The sequence below is a fragment of the Rhipicephalus microplus genome, chromosome 2 (assembly GCF_043290135.1).
Source record: "Rhipicephalus microplus isolate Deutch F79 chromosome 2, USDA_Rmic, whole genome shotgun sequence".
Lineage (NCBI taxonomy): Eukaryota > Metazoa > Arthropoda > Arachnida > Ixodida > Ixodidae > Rhipicephalus > Rhipicephalus microplus.
Genome location: NC_134701.1, coordinates 131968580 through 131986476, shown reverse-complemented (window position 1 = coordinate 131986476; position 17897 = coordinate 131968580). Strand labels below are relative to the sequence as shown.

Below are 17897 nucleotides of genomic sequence, written 5' to 3'. Positions count from 1 at the left end.
CGTTCAAAGGCTTTACCAGGCTTTATATATATATATATATATATATATATATATATATATATATATATATCCTCGGTCCAAAGTATCCCCGCTCCATCCTGTTTTCCCAAGCGGATACACGACTTTTTCCTCGTCTATAATGCTTTTTCAATAAAACACGCGAGTTTCCATTTGAAAAAGCTCCAAAACAAAAGCACGTTTACCACTGAACGCTGCCCTTTTTCTTACTTTTTTTCCATTTTATTTGGTAAACAAGTGCCCAACCAAAGGTGCGGGCGACGTTTTCTTGTTTAGGGCTCTTACACGCGCTACCCGCACAGCCGCAACGCCCGTGCCGGGACCCCTACCGCCCGCAAGCGGGGGACAAATAAGCCAATTGGCTACGCTGCGGAGGGTGAAAGAGCGTCGCCTATTGGCTTATTTGTCCCCCTCTTGCGGGCGGTAGGGGTCCCGGCACGTGCATTGCGGCTGTGCGGAAAGCGCGTGTAAGGGCCCTAACGCAACAGGTGACGCTCGCTTTTACACACTTGCTTAGTATTGTAATAAAGCTTAGAATTGTTTAACGATACTAATTCGCTTGCCAGTAGAAGTTCTAGTTCTGAAATTCTAGTACACCATTCTTGCGACTATGAAATAAAACGCACAGTCCCTCGGAGCCTAACTTCAACGTTCTTATGTTTATCCGTAACAGTACAAAATCCCTTTTATGATGATGGTTTCTATTTTCTTTTATGAAGTTTGCGGATTTGAGTTTGCATTGTAATATTTGCACTATACTGTTTTATAAATAAATAAAGTGAGACCATGGTCCGTCGGAGGGGTAAGCATTGCTCACTCATTCCGATGAGTTATAGCATGTTGCATATGCGTGCAGACACGGCGGCAGTCGCGGAGGGTGGTTCAGGACGAACGGCCGCAGCACCTCACTACACGCTAGACGAATGAACGCTCCCGAACCATCACCGCCAGCGTCCTCCATGGATCTATTCATACTTAGTGGGTTCTCTTTTTGTAACAACACTTTGGCGACACGGCCTCTCGGTGTAACGGGTACGTGCCCTGTGTTATCATCATGCCGTATGCGCGGCACGTCATCAGGGTTCGCTCCCATTGACCTACCACCGCCGGACCGAGTAACACGATGACACGAGACCGGGTTTGGTTGGAGATCATGGATTTTGGGAAGTATAAATTGCTCTCAGATCGGCAACACTAATGTCGGGGCAAATTTTCGTTACTGAATAGTGCTCCCCTGGCCATAGTATCTGAAGGTGCAGCAGCAGAAGGGCTCAGCGCACAATGTTTTTGTGGAGAAGCTTTCTTCCCGCCCACATTGCGTCTGATGTTCTGTAGAGGATATTGCTTGGGTCACTCGGCATGTATCACTCTCGGTATATCAGACAACGTAGCGAGTAACTGTTTACTCTGTAAACATATTTATTGTCCTGTCTCGACGTCATTGCGCTGATCGACAGGTAAGTGTCATTGTGCAAATCGCCTACTGTGTGTCGCACAAGCTCGTCAAGCATGTGGAAAAGGCTATGGCGCCTGAAGTGGTTGATACTGCAAGACACTGCCGGTGCTCGCGTTCGAGCACAGATGTGAATTTAAGAAAGCTTGATTTGATTTACATATGAGGTTTAACGTCCCCAAAACCACCATACGATTACGAGAAACACCGTAGTGGAAGACGCCAGAAATTTCTACGACCTGGGGTTCTTAACGTGTACATAAATCTAAGCACGCGGGCCTACCCATTTTCGCCTTCATCTAAAAAGAAGCCGCCGCAGCCGCAATTCGATCCTGCGACCTGCGCGTGAGAAGCCGAGTACCTTAGCCACTAGACCAGCGCGGCGGGGTGCTTTCAGAAAGCATAGGACGTGTTGTCAGAAGGCTGAAGGTTCTGACTCTACTGGCGGCAACTCGTATTTTGTTTACCTTAAATTCTATACGATTGTTTCAAATTTCTATACAAGAGTAAAACACTCCAAATAAAGTACCTTATACTTCCCCGGGTCTCAGTGTCTGCCTATTTTATTAGGCTGTGTTAAAAAATACTGCTTTTTTGATGAATTTTGTTATTTCGTTCATTAAAACGATAACTTTACATTTATGCGACTTGTGAAATCCATGGCGTTGAAGACATACATATACTATCACATATGTCATGGCACGTCATCCTTTTCTTTGTGGGAAGTATATTCGCTCAGTATATGCCATGTTGATTAACTGACCACGGCAGCTTTAGGACTTTCGGTCGGATCATGTGACTTATGTTGTTGATGCCATGACATATATTTCAGATTTGTCATTAACAGATGCACGTAAATGAAGGAAAATTTACAGCAATGCTTTCCATGGAGGGTTATGAAACAAAACAAAAAGCTTCACGACACCAAGTTTTGCTACAAGGCACAAAATCCCAAAGATTTCAGTGAAGCTTTCTGCAAAAAGACAAGTGCCTGTCAATATTCTCTTTCGCAATCGTTCCGCCACTTTGCTGAATTCCGAAGAACTACTCTGCGAAACCAAGGCCATAATACCTAAACCACCGCATCGCCGAATCGTCTTGTCGTATATTTTATAACACAAAAAATGACAGATCATCAGCGCAATGAATGAGATCATCAAACAGAAGAGGACGAAAGGCTTGCCGCGGCAAGCTCCAATATTCGAAACTGTATATCTGGTTCAAGACGTTAGTCACTGATTGGTGAGGTATGCGTACGACCTTATGGTACATTCTCAAGAGAAGCAATGGTCTTTGTATACAAACATAAATTATCCAAGTATTTGCAGAGCGCCTTCTCGCTTACTCCGTCACCACCCTGTCCTCAATCAAGCAAACACCCAATAAGCCACTTCTTCTGTGGCCAATGGCGTGGCCTTTTTTGAACACCCGTCGCTGCACGCATTAAGCTTCGACCATACGTCAAGAAACTAAAGAAATCACCTTCCTACGATTGTCGCGAGAGAATTTGTACTCGTCCAAGAGTATTTTCACACCGCAATCTATCAAACAATACTCTTTTTTCAAGGATTCCGCCATGGAAATTGCGCAAAAGTTTGCCAAAGACTGTGTAAATGAGATCGAAGGCAAATCTGCACCTGTCTGGCTAAAAAATCTCGTTAATGGGCAAAGTATCTTCGCATTAAGTACTTATTTTCAGTTGTCCTGATGCTATTCTAAACTTACGAAGAAAAAAAAAACGCGCATGAAGTCCTTTCATGCGCAACCTCAAGAGAGAACAGTACAAAAGAAAACGGTGAATATTGTAGACATAAGCCCGGCAAGCAGTGACATGGGTTTTCCCGCAGCAGTGGCAGCGTTGCAGTAGTGCCTGTCGGCGCACAGGCACACCTCCTTCACAAAATGACTGGACACCTGCTCCTTGAAGCAGCCCGTCTGCTCGCTGTTGACACACATCCACGTCACGTTCGCCGGCTTGCCTGAAGTCCAAAAACAAACATCAGAAATACGAATTACAAAGTTACTACTTTGGGAAATCTCAACACTGCTACTACTACTACTACTACTACTACTACTACTACTACTACTACTACTAATAATAATAATAATAATATGTGGATTCTAATGCACCTAAACCACGATATGGTAATGAACGACGATGTAGTGGAGGGCTCCGAAAATTTCGAACACCAGGGGTTCTTTAACGCACACCTAAAACTAAGGCTTGCATTCGCAAGCCAGCCTTGGATTTCTTCACGTTTTCCTCAAGTTTCTGTGCGTTATAAGGGCACAGAAATAGTAACAGGGTAAAATATAAGAACGAGATTGGTTCTTGTACACCAGCCTACTTTGTTCAGCAAGCGCAATAACGGCCTAAACCTGATGAGGAAAACTCGAGGTAAAGTTGAGGTTGGTTTGTTAATACGGGTCTAAGTAAACAGGCCTCGATCATTTTCATCTCAATTAAAAAGGCATCCGTCACGGCCGTCGAGCAGTCAGCAGTCGAGCGCCATGACCACTAGACCATCGTGGCGGGACACCTCTGACAATCTGAAATCGTCTCAAGAGACTAACAGGAAAGGGTACTTTTATTGACCCCCCTATTTTGCAATACACCAGCGCAATGCTTGGATCACTTAAAGGAAACCATAAAATGATCGAAGTGTTTCATATTTGAAGAATGGGAAACGCGCGCGATAAATATGCGTCGACTTTTTAAATGCAATGCATTCCTTAGTCGGGCTATGTCAGGCATCCGGTGTTGCCCGCGGTGGTGTCCGCGCGTCGGCAGGTGTTCTCTCTACTCTCACTCCCTCTCCCATAGCAACGGCTGTGGGCACGCACGCGTCACCTCACCCTTAGCAACCAGAGCGTGTGGTGCGAGAGTGTAGGAGAGGGTATACGTGCCATGCTCCGCCGCTCCTTCTCACGCTGTTTGCTCTCTCGCCTCTCTGTGCCCCACTTTCCCGTCCGCTCACGCCACACTCTCGACCGTTCGTTGGCATCTGAAAGCGTGCGCTAGACGCCGCTTTCGAAAGACAAAGATCTTTCGATAAGTGGTGTACATCTTTTTTCAGATAGGTGAAATTCCAGCTATCGCCAAGGTGGTGCCGGATTTTGAAGAAGACGACGCCCTACCGACCGTGTCCACAACGACGATGCAGAGAATAATAAAGCAGCTCGGCTTCAAGTGCGAGTAAGGCTCTAAGAAACGATTTCTCATAGAAGTGACGCACATTGTGCAATGTTGCTGCGAGTCTCAGCAGAGTTGGGACGCCAGATACAAGTTGTGATGAGCACGACAAGGTGTTAGCCCTTTCAATGGGCTCATGGCAACCTGTACGTGGTGCGTACAAGATCGGATCAGAGTAAGAGTAGCAATCACAGAAAACATAAAAAACATGTTTTATTATGTCAGAAAATAAATTTTCTCACTGAATTTGGTTTGAATGATTCGTTATTGAATGAATAAAGCAAATGTTTTTTCCCTACCCCTAGCCTATATTTCAAGAGAAGCTATGATGTGACAGAAACCTATAGGAACAGCTGACACTGATTATAAACAAAAAAGCCGGGCCATTTTCTTCAAAACAAAAGTTGCCCATCCAAAATTAAACGAAACATTTCAAGAAAGTGTCAAGCGACACTTGCAATAAAATTAATAGGTTATTTAGTAGAGTACACAAATATTCACAGAGGCGGTGCCACCAGTCCGATTCACGGAAGCGACATTCACGAAAAATCCAATCAAGTTGTGTGCTTTGTTATGGTTGGCTGATGGCGCCGTACCTTCCACAGCACTGTCAACAGCTTGTCCAACGGTGTATAGAGGGAAGGAAGGAAGGAAGCAGAACGAGGCACAAGGCAGTGAGAGATGAGATGTGAAAGCACAGAGGAAAGGTGCAGAAATCTGAATGGACCAATTACAGCCGTTTTCTGGAGTTCTGGATTTGTCCGAGGAACAAAAGTGTATTTTAATTAACAGGAAGAACAAACTTTCACGACAGAGGCAAATAATGTTTTGCCTTTTGTATTTATATACCATATCTTGTTTCATTTCTTCGCTGTAAGTGCTTATTCTAGCGTTTTGAAGCGCTTTTCTGTAACGTTTGAATGAATGTATTCTGCGTTTCTCATGCTGCACTGTACACTTAACATGCAAGATAGGTAGGTCTTAAAACTAATATGCAGAAAACGAAGGTAATGTACAACAGCCTCGAAGAGAACAGCGCTTCCAGATAGATAGCGATGCACTTGAAGTGGTAAAAGAGTACGTCTACTTAAGACAGGTAGTAACCGCGGAGCCGAACCACGATATGGAAGAAACTAAAGGAATAAGAATGGGGTGGAGTACATTTGGTAAGCATCCTGAAGTCATGTGTCGTATATTGCCATTATCTCTCAAGAGGAAGGTACATAATAGCTGCTTCTCACCGGTACTTACCTGCGGAGAAAAGACCCGGAGGATTAAAAAGTGGTTTGATCTTAAGTTGAGGACGACACAGCGACCAATGGAAATGAACTGATAGGTCTAACCCTAAATGACAACGAGAGAAAGAAGAAGAAATGGTCGTAGGCAGAGCACGTAGATCGAAGGCCAGATAACCGCTGGACATTGAGGATCACAGAGTGGACTCCAAGAGAACGCAAGCGGGTAAAGGAGACAGAAAGTTAGGTGTGCAGATGAGATTAGGAAGTTTTCGGGTATAAAGTTGCAACATCAAGCACAGCACCAAGTTGACTGGCGGAACATGGAAGGGGACTTTTTCCTGCAGTGAGCGTACTCAGGCTTATGGTGATGATGATGATGATGATGATGACTACCTTGGAGGTCAAGACCCAGTGCCTATATATACGGGTTGGCCAGTGAACAGTTGTTCAGCACGAGTAGTCAGTTTTTTCACTCAAGAATCTCGCAGATGCGGCCTGTGTCCGCGTTATGAGGCGATGATGACGATGGTGATGTCAAGTGGGTTTTATAGGCTCAAGGACCGTGCTTCCCAAAGAGCGCCATGAGACGGGACAAAAGATGGGCTATGATCTGTTGTTGAACAATTACACTGCTCGGGGACTATAAAGAGGCTTAATATTCCGCGCCCGTAGGTGACTTAAAACACATGAAAATAAAAACATGGCAGTGACGGGTAATGAGGGTAACTGGAATGAATAGTGGCGCTTGTGGTAATTAAACTGATGATGATGATGATGGTAGATTTTAGTGGCGCAAGGGCAACTCAGGCCAAAGAGCGCAAAACAAAGGGTTGTTGGTTGGTTCGATTATTGACAAAAAATCTACTCAGTTTGGCAAGAATAAAAGAACGGTGCATAAAGATTAAAAGTGTATGGCTCTGTGTGATGAGTGTAAAATTGGATAAACCTATGGGTATTACAAAATGACAAGGACCACTGCCGACGCAGTGTCGGCAGTGGTCCTTGTCAGGACAAGGTGTGCGTGCTGCATGAGTTGCTTAAAAGGTGCGAGTGTGTTGCATGAGTATGACCGATCTTAATTCTGCACAGTGCAACCTCTTGATGCATGTTACGTTTTTCAAGAGCATGAGCATATCTTCCTATTCTTGGCTTTACTGTGTGGAATTTGTTTTCGATTGCTGCGTTCCATTCCTCTTTCCATTGCCTACGCATTCGGTTTCTGGTTAGTGGCCTGAACTTCTCATACGGGATGATGACTACGTCTACTGATGAGCGGAGTGCAGCGGATTTTGAAAGTCGGTGCACTGCCTCATTGCCCGCTATGTTGCAGTGTCTCGGAATTTAGCATAGCCTAATTTTAGGCATCAATCTGTAGGCTAACATGAGGCAGTTTAGAAAGACATTAGTAACTGGGTTTTTATGTGTCTTTGCGGAAGACAACGCAGTCACTGCCCTGAGGGAATCTGTGTGTATATGACGGAGGCTGGTTCTTCTTTCTTTAAGATGTGCCTAATAGCGGGCATTGTTTCATAACACTCAGCAGTAAATATGCTGGTATGTTCGTTCGTTGTTGCAGATTCAGAGTACGCCGGACCATATGCAGCACATGCGACGGCCGAGAACTTGGAAGAATCAGTGTAGTACTCAGAACACCTGTATTTTGCCTGCAAGTACATAAAGTGCTGGTCGATTGCGATTGGGAGGCCATGCTTTCCCACCTCTAGGAATGACAAGTCACAATTGATAGCCCGCATTTCCAATGGTGCCACAGTGTCCTTGTGGGAGCTTAGTTGAATAGTGGAGACGGGTATATGCAGATTTTCAAAGTGTGAGGCCACTCTGATGGGCTACGTTGGCGTAGCTTATGGTCGCCTCAAAAACAGGTGTGTGTTTGATGTATCTTACAATAGCTCGAGAGATGGGTGGTCGACATGGAAAAGCATCTTGGTTGCATACTTGATGCTTGTGAACTGCCGTCATCGTTCTAATGACCACCGGTCTGTCTCAACATACAGGCTGTCTGTGGGGCTGGTTCGGAAAGCACCACTGGCCAGACGAAGTCCATGGTGATGCACTGGGTCATCATCATAAGTGTGGATCTCGACGCAGATTCGTACACAACGGAGTCATAATCAATATGTGAGAGCACTACACTGCTGAGAAGGTTTAACAGACAGTCACGATCTGTACCCCATGACTGATGAGTTGAAATTTTGAGCAAGTTCAAGGCTTTCAATCATTTAAATCGCAGCTGCTTGATATGTGGGACAAAGCTGAGCTTTTCATCCATTACAACACCTAGAAATTTATGATCCTTCTTCGTAGCAATGGGGTGTCCTTTATTGAAATTTCGGGGAATGCCCTTATGCCACGCAGTTTTGAAAAGAGTTGGCACCCAGTCTTGTCACAATTAAACTTAAAACCAGTTTTGTCTGCCCAGCTTGACAGCTTACTTACTGCCAACTGAATCCGACGTTCACAGATGGCTAGGATACACGATTTGAAGCCGATCTCAATGTCATCCCCAAATATAGAGTAGGAGATTGTTTTAGACAGTATGGTGCTTATGGAGTTCATTTCTACGGTGAATAGTGTGAAACTAAAAACACCACCTTGGGAGACACCATTTTCCTGCGTAAACCACTTTAAAAGGCATTTCCAACACGAACCACGAACTGAGAGGTAGCTTTCAGAAAGGTAGCTTGCAATCGTATTCAGCATGTTCCCTGACACTCCAAGAGATTGCAGCTCACAGAGAATGCCATAACGCCATGTCATGTCATAAGCTTTCTCCAAGTCGAAGAATGCAGAATGACAGTGTTGTTTGTAAATGAAGGCATCCCTGACATAGGATTCGAATGCTACCAGTTGGTCAGTTGTCAACCGGCCTTATCTGAATCCAGCTTCACGATGGTCAAGGAGGCCATTATATTCAAGGTAATACATAAGGTGGCGGTTCAGCATTTTTCTAAATACTTTGCACAAGAAGTTAGTCAAGGCGATAAGCCTATAACTAGCAGCAAAAGTGGCTTCTTTTTCTTGTTTAGGGATGGGTATGATAACTGCCTTTTTCCAGGCCTTGGGTAGGCACCCAGAGGACCATACATTGTTGAACAGTAAGAGAACAGCATCAAGCATCTGTTCGTGAAAGTGTTTCAGCAAGCGATACGTAATCCTGTCTAGGCCTGCTGCTGAGTTGCCACATGTTGCCAGCACTGCCTCCAATTCATCAATAGTAAACGAAGTACTGTAGCCTCCAGCAGATGACCATCTATCACGGATATGCTAACGTTCCTCAGCAAGCTTGTGTCGTTTAAAGGAGTCTGTGTAATGTGCTGAGCTGAAGATGTACTCAAAATGTTGGCCTATGGCATCTGCCTGGTGTTCCAACGTATCACCAGCAGTATGGACGAGAGGCACCGGATGAGTGTTGTGCCTTTGAAGTGCTCTTAATCTTTTGTACACCCTATGCCTATCAGTGTAGGAGTTAACTGTCGAGAGAAAGGACTGCCAGCTCTCCCGCTTTGATTCTCGTCGGATAAGCCTACCATTTGATTTTGCACACTTCAAATTCATCAAGTTGTAAGCAGAGTGTACCTGCGAAATTTTGATCAAGCTTTGTTTTCGTTTTGACGAGCTTTTTTGCATTCCACATTCCACGAGGGCCGTCGTTTGTATCGCGTCTTGCCAGATGTCTGTGGGATTGATTGCTCTGTGGCCTGTATGATATGAAGTACGCCTAATGCTTCACAGTCATAAATGTCTAGGTTTTCAATAGAGGAACGCGACAGTTCTGTAAGTTCTCGAAATTTTATCCAGTCAGCATCCCGTTCTCTGAACCTGAATACATTTTCAAACGTCTCACTTGTACTTCCTGTGTGTTTTCGACACACAGGAAATTGATCACTTCCGTAGAGGTTATGAATAGCAGCCCACTCTGTGGTTGCCATGAGTGAAGGAGAGCCGATATCAAGATCTATAGCTGCGTATGGGTTGCGCGCTGCATTGAAGTATGTTGCTTCTTTTTTGTTATATATGCAGGAGCCGGAGGACAAGAGGAAGTTTTCGCATCGGGAGCCTCGAGAATCTGTTCTTCTGCATCCCAGAGGGGGGTTGTTCTGATGATGATGTTTGATGTTTTGTGGCGCAAGGGCTATTTCACGGCCAAAAAGCGCCAGTTCATCTTACTAAAAATATGGACAATGATTGTGATAAGCGGCTGTATAAGGGCCATAAAATTCCTCGCGGTAAGACGAGTAAAAACATAGAAGTAATAAAATCATGACCATTCCATGAAAGGTGTGTGTGGTGCGAATAGATGACAAAAACTGGTGATAATAAAAACGATGGTGGACATATATGGAATTAGCACAAGTGCCTCACCCGTTCATACCCTTGCGTCCAAGGGCCGTGAGGCAAGTGCTTTATTGTGTAGCCACCGTAGCAAAAACCTCTCTGAAGAGGTCATGCTACAGAATGCCCGGGTATATGATATGAAAACTATGAATTTCTTTTAAAAACGCTAACTTATAACTGAAAAGCAGTTCTCTACCGACGAACATTGCAGGGTGTAAAGGTATATGTTGTCGGAAGGGAAATGGAAAATGTCGTTTTCTTAGAGTTTCTAACTGCTTGCACTAGATTAACAAGTGAAGAACTGTTAATGCTTCACCACATCTGTCACACAATGGTGGATCGCCACCGGAAAAAAGATATGTGTGTGCCGTGTATGTGTGTCCTATCCTGAGCCTCATTACTATTACCTCTGTATGACGCGATTTTGATACTGGCAGCCAATGGCCAAGGTGTGGCTTAATAATGTGTAGTTTGTTTTGCGCGTGTCTATCCCTCTTGCTCTACCAGTAGTCCCTGAGGTTTCGTTTGAGAGACGGCTTAAGATCAAGGGCCGGGATTGATATGGATGTAATGGCGGTGCTCTCATGGACGGATGCAGCGAGCTGATCCGCCCTCACGTTGCCTTGGATCTCACGGTGCCCTGGCACCCAGCACACTACAACATGTTGTTTGAGTGTGCAGAGTGTGCACAAAATGGAGTAAAGTGAGACAAGGACCGGGTTTTTTTGGTCTTTAAGAGTGTGCAGAACCGATGATGATATATGGTGTTTTTTGGCACAAGGGCCATTTGATGGCCAAAGAGCGCCAGTTCATGGGACATGGAATGTGGACGATGATTGTGATTAGCGGCTGTATAAGGGCCATAAAATTCCTCGCGGTAAGGTGGGCAAAAACATACAAGTAATAAAATCATGACCATGCCATGAAAGGTGTGTGTGGTGGGAATGAATGACAAAAGTTGGTGATAATAAAAGACGATGGTGGATATGTATGGCATTAGCACAAGTGCCTCACACGTTCATACCCTTGTGCCCAAGGGCCGTGAGGCACGTGCTTTCTTGTGTAATCACCGCAGCAAAAACCTCTCTGGAGAGGTCATGCTACGGGATGCCCGGGTATATGATATGAAAACTATGAATTTCTTTAAAAAACGCTAACAATGATTTGTGACTAAAAAGTGGTTCCCTGCCGACGAACATTGCAGGGTGTAAAGGTATATGTTGTCGGTAGGGTAATGGAAAGTGTTGTTTTCTTACAGTGTCCAATTGTTTGCACTGAATTAAAATGTGAAGGACTGTTAATGCTTCATCACATCTGTCACACAATGGTGGATCGCCACCGGACAAAAGGTGTGTGTGTGTCGTGTATGTGTGTGCTATCCTGAGTCTCGTTAGTATTACCTCTGTATGACGCGATTTCGATACGGGCAGCCAATGACCAAGGTGTGGCTTAATAACGTGTAGTTTGTTTTGTGTGTGTGTATCCCACTTGCTCTGCCAGTAGTCCCTAAGGTTTCGTTTGAGAGACGGCTTAAGATCAAGGACCGGGATTGATATGGATGTAATGGCGGTGCTCTCATGGACGGATGCAGCGAGCTGATCCGCCCTCACGTTGCCTTGGATCTCACGGTGCCCTGGCACCCAGCACACTACAACATGTTGTTTGAGTGTGCAGAGTGTGCACAAAATGGAGTAAATTGAGACAAGGACCGGGTTTTTTTGTTCTTTAAGACTGTGCAGAGCCGTTACCACACTGAGGGAGTCTGTATAAATTACTGCTTTTGTATTTGTAATTGTTTGATGTGTTTAGCTGCCACAAGTATCGCGTAAGCTTCCGCTGTGAAGATACTTGTGCCTGGATGTAGAGGGCCAGCATCCGAAAAGGATGGGCCGACAGCAGCGTAGGACACAGAGGAGTTAGTCTTGGAGGCATCTGTGAAGAACTCAGGACGTGTGTATTTGTGTTGAAGTTCCAAAAAGTATGTTCGAATGTGGGCAAGAGGTGCATGTTTCGTAACTTCTAGGAAAGACACATCGCAGTCTATAGTCTGCCACTGCCATGGTGGCGGGTATGCTACAGGAGCCATTAAATTGTGTTCAAGTGACACTGCAGTTTCTTCAGCTAGACACTTCAGGCGAACTGAGAAGGGCTGCCTCATCGAAGGCCTGTTTTGAAACAGAGTTGAGCTCAACAAATCATTAATTGTAGAGTTTGAGGGGTGCTCCTTGTCTGCTTTCACCTTAGGGAAATAAACGAAGGACATGTAAGTTCTTTGCAGATGAAGCGACCACTCATTTGACTCAACGTAAAGGCTTTCTACGGGGCTGGTGCGAAAAGCACCCGTAGAAAGGCGGATGCCCAAATGGTGCACGGGGTCCAGCATCTTCAAGGCACTTTGAGTAGCAGACTGATAGACAACGGCCCCATAATCTAAGCGGGTGCGAATGAGGCTTTTATAGAGGTTCATGGGGCATTGCCTATCACTACCCCACGTAGTACGTGACAACACTTTTATAACATTCATGGCTTTTAAACATTTTGTTTTTAAATACTTGATGTACGGCACGAATGTCAACTTGTTGTCCAAGATTTGGCCTAAGAATTTATGCTCGGCTTTGACGGACAGACGTTGCCCGTTCAGTCGAATGTCAGGTTCCGAGTGCATGCCTCTCTTTCGAGAGAACAAAACACACGTGCTTTTTTTGTGGGTTAAGTCGAAATCCGTTTTCCTCTGCCTATTTGGAGACCTTATTTAAACCCAGCTGAACCTGCCGCTCACACATTGTCAAGTTGCATGACTTGAAGCCAAGCTGAACGTCGTCGACATAAGTACAATAAAACATATTGCGAGGGATGGACAAGTGCAAGGAATTCATTTTGATAATAAAAAGTGTGCAGCTAAGTACACGGACACGGAATGTCCGATTGGACAAGTAACTCTCAATTATGGAAAGCATTCTACCGCGCATACCCAGGTGAGACAAGTCTCTTAATATGCCAAAACGCCATGTTGTGTCGTAAGCCTTTTCGATATCGAGAAACACAGAAAGAAAGTATTATTTGTGGACGAAAGCGTCTCGGATCTGTGCCTCGATACGCACCAGATGGTCGGTGGTAGATCTACCCTCTCGGAACCCACTTTGGTATTGGTCAAGCAGATTGTGTGTTTCAAGGAAATATAAAAGTCGGTGGTTTATCATTTTTTCAAAAAGTTTACAAAGGCAGCTGGTTAGTGCAATTGGCCTATAACTTGAAACAGAGGAAGGGTCCTTGTCCTGTTTCAAAATAGGGATAACAATGGCTTCTTTCCAGGAAGTAGGTATGGTGCCAGAAAGCCAGATAGCATTGTATAGGGAGAGTAAAGTTTTTCGCGTTTCAAGCGGCAGGTTTTTCAACATTTCATACATGACATGGTCGTGGCCTGGGGCAGAATTACTGAAGGAATTTAGTGATGTTTGTAGCTCAGCTAAGTTGAAAGGTTGGTTGTATGCCTCGTATTTTGTACACTTGTATTCCAGTTTCTGGTTTTCGATTTTTGCTTTGTATCTTAGAAAAGCTTCAGTATAGTGTGACGAGCTAGATACCTGCTCGAAGTGTGCACAGAGGAAGCTCGCCTGATCTTCGAGGCTGTCACCCTGTGTGTTCACGAGTGGGAGTAAATGCACTTGTCTTCCTGCTACTCTACCAACCATGTTCCAGACGTTAGCCCCTTGGGTATAAGAATTAATCCCCGATAAAAACTTGTGCCAGCTTTCTCTTCTGGCCTGCCGACGCGTTCTTGTGGCCTGAGACTTCATTTTCTTAAAAGTGGCAAGATTTTCGGCTGTTGGTGAGTTCCGAAGCACCCTCCATGCTTTGTTTTGCTGCCTGCGTGCATTTTGGCACTCTGAGTTCCACCATGGCACACGTCGTTTTCAATGATGTCCATTTGTTTGTGGTATGTTTTTTGTTGCTGCATCGATCAAAGATGCTGTGAAGTAGTCGACAGCCGCTTCAATGTCTAAAGTGCATATGTCGCGCCAATTTATATGTGTGATGGTATAAAACTGTTCCCAGTTGGCTTTGCTTCATAGCCATTTTGGAACCTGGGGCGGGCATTCAGTTGATGTAGGTGTGCTCAAAACTACGGGAAAATGGTCACTTCCGTAGGGATTAGTGATGACTTTCCAGTGAAGTAGAGGCACAAGCGATGGATATACTATGCTCAGGTCTATTGAGGAATAGGTATTGTTAGCGAGGTTATAATAGGTTGGTTCTTTCCGATTCAGGAGACAAGCACTTGAAGAGAGAAGAAACTGTTCAATCAGTCGACCTCGGGCGTCGCAACGAGAGTCGCCTCATAGCCTGTTATGTGCATTAAAGTCCCCTAAAACAAGATAGGGTTCGGGAAGTTCATCCATCAAAGACTGGAATTCATGTTTGCGTAGTTGAATATGTGGAGGTATGTATACAGAGCAAACGGTGACAAGTCTGCCTAGAAGCACCACTCGAACAGCCACTGCCTCAAGAGACGTTTGGAGTTTCTAGTGTTTACATGCTAAACCTTGCTTAACTATAACAGCTACACCTCCAGATGATGCCACGGCATCATCACGGTCCTTTCGGAAAATAATGTAACTGCGTAGAAAGTTGGTGTGTTTAGATTTTAAGTGTGTTTCCTGTACACACAGCACTTTTGGTGAGTGAATGTGTAGAAGTTCTTGGACATCGTCGAGGTTAGTGAGAAGGCCTCTGACATTCCATTGTAGAATCTGTGTTTCCATATTTGATGGAAAGTGGTGCTGTGTGTACGAAAATGAAGTGGCTGTTCAAGTGGGAAGTTGTAACTTAAGTAGCAGGGCCGTTGTCGGGCCCTGTTATTGGTTTCTTGGTTCTTTTAGCGTGCTCTATGGAGCCATGCCGCGTTTCCGGCACCTGAGGTACCGTGTTTGTGTCCATTGCCTCACGTGAAGCACTGGACGCCCGCGTACGCGAGCTGCTGCTGCGTATTTGCGACCTCGCCTGGTGAGACGTGGTCGGTCGACCCGACGACCCTGGAGTCACCTGAGTCTCTGGCTTGGTAGGTGGAGCAGGCTTGGCTGCTTCCACCATGGGGGCGGCCATCACACCCGATGGCTCACTTTGCGTGGGCCTAGGTAGTGGTGGAGGGTGATGCGACGCTGCCCCCTGACGCGCCGCATCAGCGCAAGTTGTGCCGTGAAAAGCCGAACACCTTCGGCGTGCTTCCTTGAATGAGATATTTTCGCGAATCTTCAGTGTAATAATGTCTTTTTCTTTTTTCCACTGAGGACAAGAACGTGAATTTGATGCGTGGTCTCCGTCACAATTTACACAAAGTAGAGTTTCATTACAATTGTCAGAGATGTGGCCTTGGGCACCGCATTTGGCACAAGAAGGTCGACCACGACAGCTCTGAGAGCCATGGCCAAACCTTTGACACTGGTAACATCGGCGGGGGTTTGGTATGTAGGGTCTGATCGGTGTCTTTGTATAGCCAGTTTCTATTGTTTGTGGTAGTTCACTGGTGGCAAAGGTCAGTACCAAGTGTTTCGTGGGGGTTTCCTGATTGTTCCTTCGAATAGTGAATCGCTTCACGTTGGTCACATTCTGTTCTTTCCAGCCCTCGAGGAGTTCAGCCTCCGTCAGGTCAAGGAGGTCTGTGTCAGAAACAACTCCACATGCAGAGTTCATGGATCGATGGGGTGTTACGCTGATGGGGATGTCGCCGAATGTTGCAAAGTTCCTAAGTTTGTCAAATTGTGTTTTGTCACGGAGTTCTAAAAGAAGGTGACCACTAGCCATTTTTGTAACTTTGTAGCCATCACCTAATGTGGCTGTCAGGGACCGCGATACTATGAACGGGGACACTGTTCTGGCTGTTTTGTTGGGCTTCTCACTGTGTACAACATGATAGCGAGGGAATACTTCTTTGGGTCGGCTGAAAAAGGAAAATTCTTCGGTGCGTACGCGCTTTGAAGCGGCACAATCATTGAGGAGTGGAAAACTTCTCTGCATGATAGAGGAATGTAATTCAGTAACGATGGCGGCCACCCACCACGGAGCTCAACGAGGGGACGCTACAAGGTTCATGAAACGAGAAACATGCAGACGCCAGCCGTACACCGCTACGATAACCTAATGCGCGTAGGCCAAGGTTGGCTAGTTGCACAAGGTTAACCCAAGCCGCCTATGAAAATGAGGAAGTAACAGAAGAAATTAGAGGACAGGATAGATTTAAAGAGGTGAAAAGACGAAGATGTGGGGGAGAGAGAGACAGGAAAAGGCGACTGCCGATTTTCCCTGGGTGGGTCAGCCCAGGGGTGCCGTCTACGTGAAGCCGGGGCCAAAGGGGTGTGTTACCTCTGCCGGGGGGGCCTTAAAGGTCCAATCACCCAGCGTCGGCTCAACCCCTAGGATCCCCTATTCCCCGGACACGGCAAAGCCACGCACGGCTAGGCGTGGGAGGGAGTAGAAACTCCCCCGTTAGCTCGGGTCCGTGGTGTCGCTACACACCAAACGCCTACTTGCGCAGGCGCCCCAGGGGGGGGGTGCAGAGCCGTTGCCACACTGAGGGAGTCCGTATAAATTACTGCTTTTTGTATTTGTAATGGCTTGATGTGTTTAGCCGCCACAAGTATCGCATAAGCTTCCGCTGTGAAGATACTTGTGCCTGGATGTATGGGGCCAGCATCCGAAAAAGATTGGCCGACAGCAGCGTAGGACACAGAGAAGTTAGACTTGGAGGCATCTGTAAAGAACTCAGGACGTGCGCATTTGTGTTGAAGTTCTAGGAAGTATGTTCGGATATCGGCAATAGGCGCATGTTTTGTAACTTCTAGAAAAGACACATCGCAGTCAATAGTCTGCCACTGCCACGGTGGCGGGTATGCTACAGGAGCCATTAAACTGTGTTCGAATGACATTCCAGTTTCCTCAGCTAGACCCTTCAGGCAAATTGAAAAGGGCTGCCTCATCGAAGGCCTGTTTTGAAACAGAATGGAGCTCAACAAATCATTAAAGTATAGTATGAGGGGTGCTTCGTGTCTGCTTTCACCTCAAGGAAATATACAAAGGACTCGTAAGTTTTCTGAAAATGAAGCGACCACTCATTTGACTCAACATAAAGGCTTTCTACGGGGCTGGTGCGAAAAGCACCCGTAGAAAGGCGGATGCCCAAATGGTGCACGGGGTCCAGCATCTTCAAAGCACCTTGAGTCGCAGACTGATAAATAACGGCCCCAAAATCTAAGCGGGTGCTAATGAGGCTTCTATACAGATTCATGAGACAATGTGTGTCACTACCCCACGTAGTGCGTGACAACACTTTTAAAATATTCATGGCTTTTAAACATTTTGTTTTTATATACTTGACGTGAGGTACGAAGGTCAAGTTGTTGTCCAAGATTAAGCCTGAGACTTTATGCTCCGTATTACCAGACAGACGTTGACCGTTCAGTTCAATGTCGGGTTAAGTGTGCATGCCTCTCTTTCGGGCGAACAGACACACGTTCTTTTTTTGTGGGTTCAGTCGGAATTCGTGTTCCTCTGCCAATATGGAGACCTTGTTTAAACCTAACTAAACCTGCTGCTCACACATTGCCAGATTGCAAGATCGAAAGCCAAGCTGGACGTCATCGAC

At 45.6% G+C, this 17897-nt stretch overlaps 1 protein-coding gene across 2 annotated transcripts in view; it reads right to left on the bottom strand.

Annotated features, from left to right (window-relative positions):
- Window positions 1-1419: 1419 nt before the first annotated feature.
- The window catches only part of LOC119170724 (uncharacterized), an 89617-nt gene continuing 73139 nt past the window's right edge, over window positions 1420-17897 (bottom strand). The window contains exon 3 of one of the 2 annotated variants that reach the window (XM_037421967.2): window positions 1420-3450. In XM_037421967.2, coding sequence (XP_037277864.1) covers window positions 3239-3450 — 212 coding nt within the window. In that variant the 3' untranslated portion in view covers window positions 1420-3238. The remainder of the gene's footprint in view (window positions 3451-17897) is intronic. The other variant, XM_075886823.1, reaches the window with a different exon arrangement.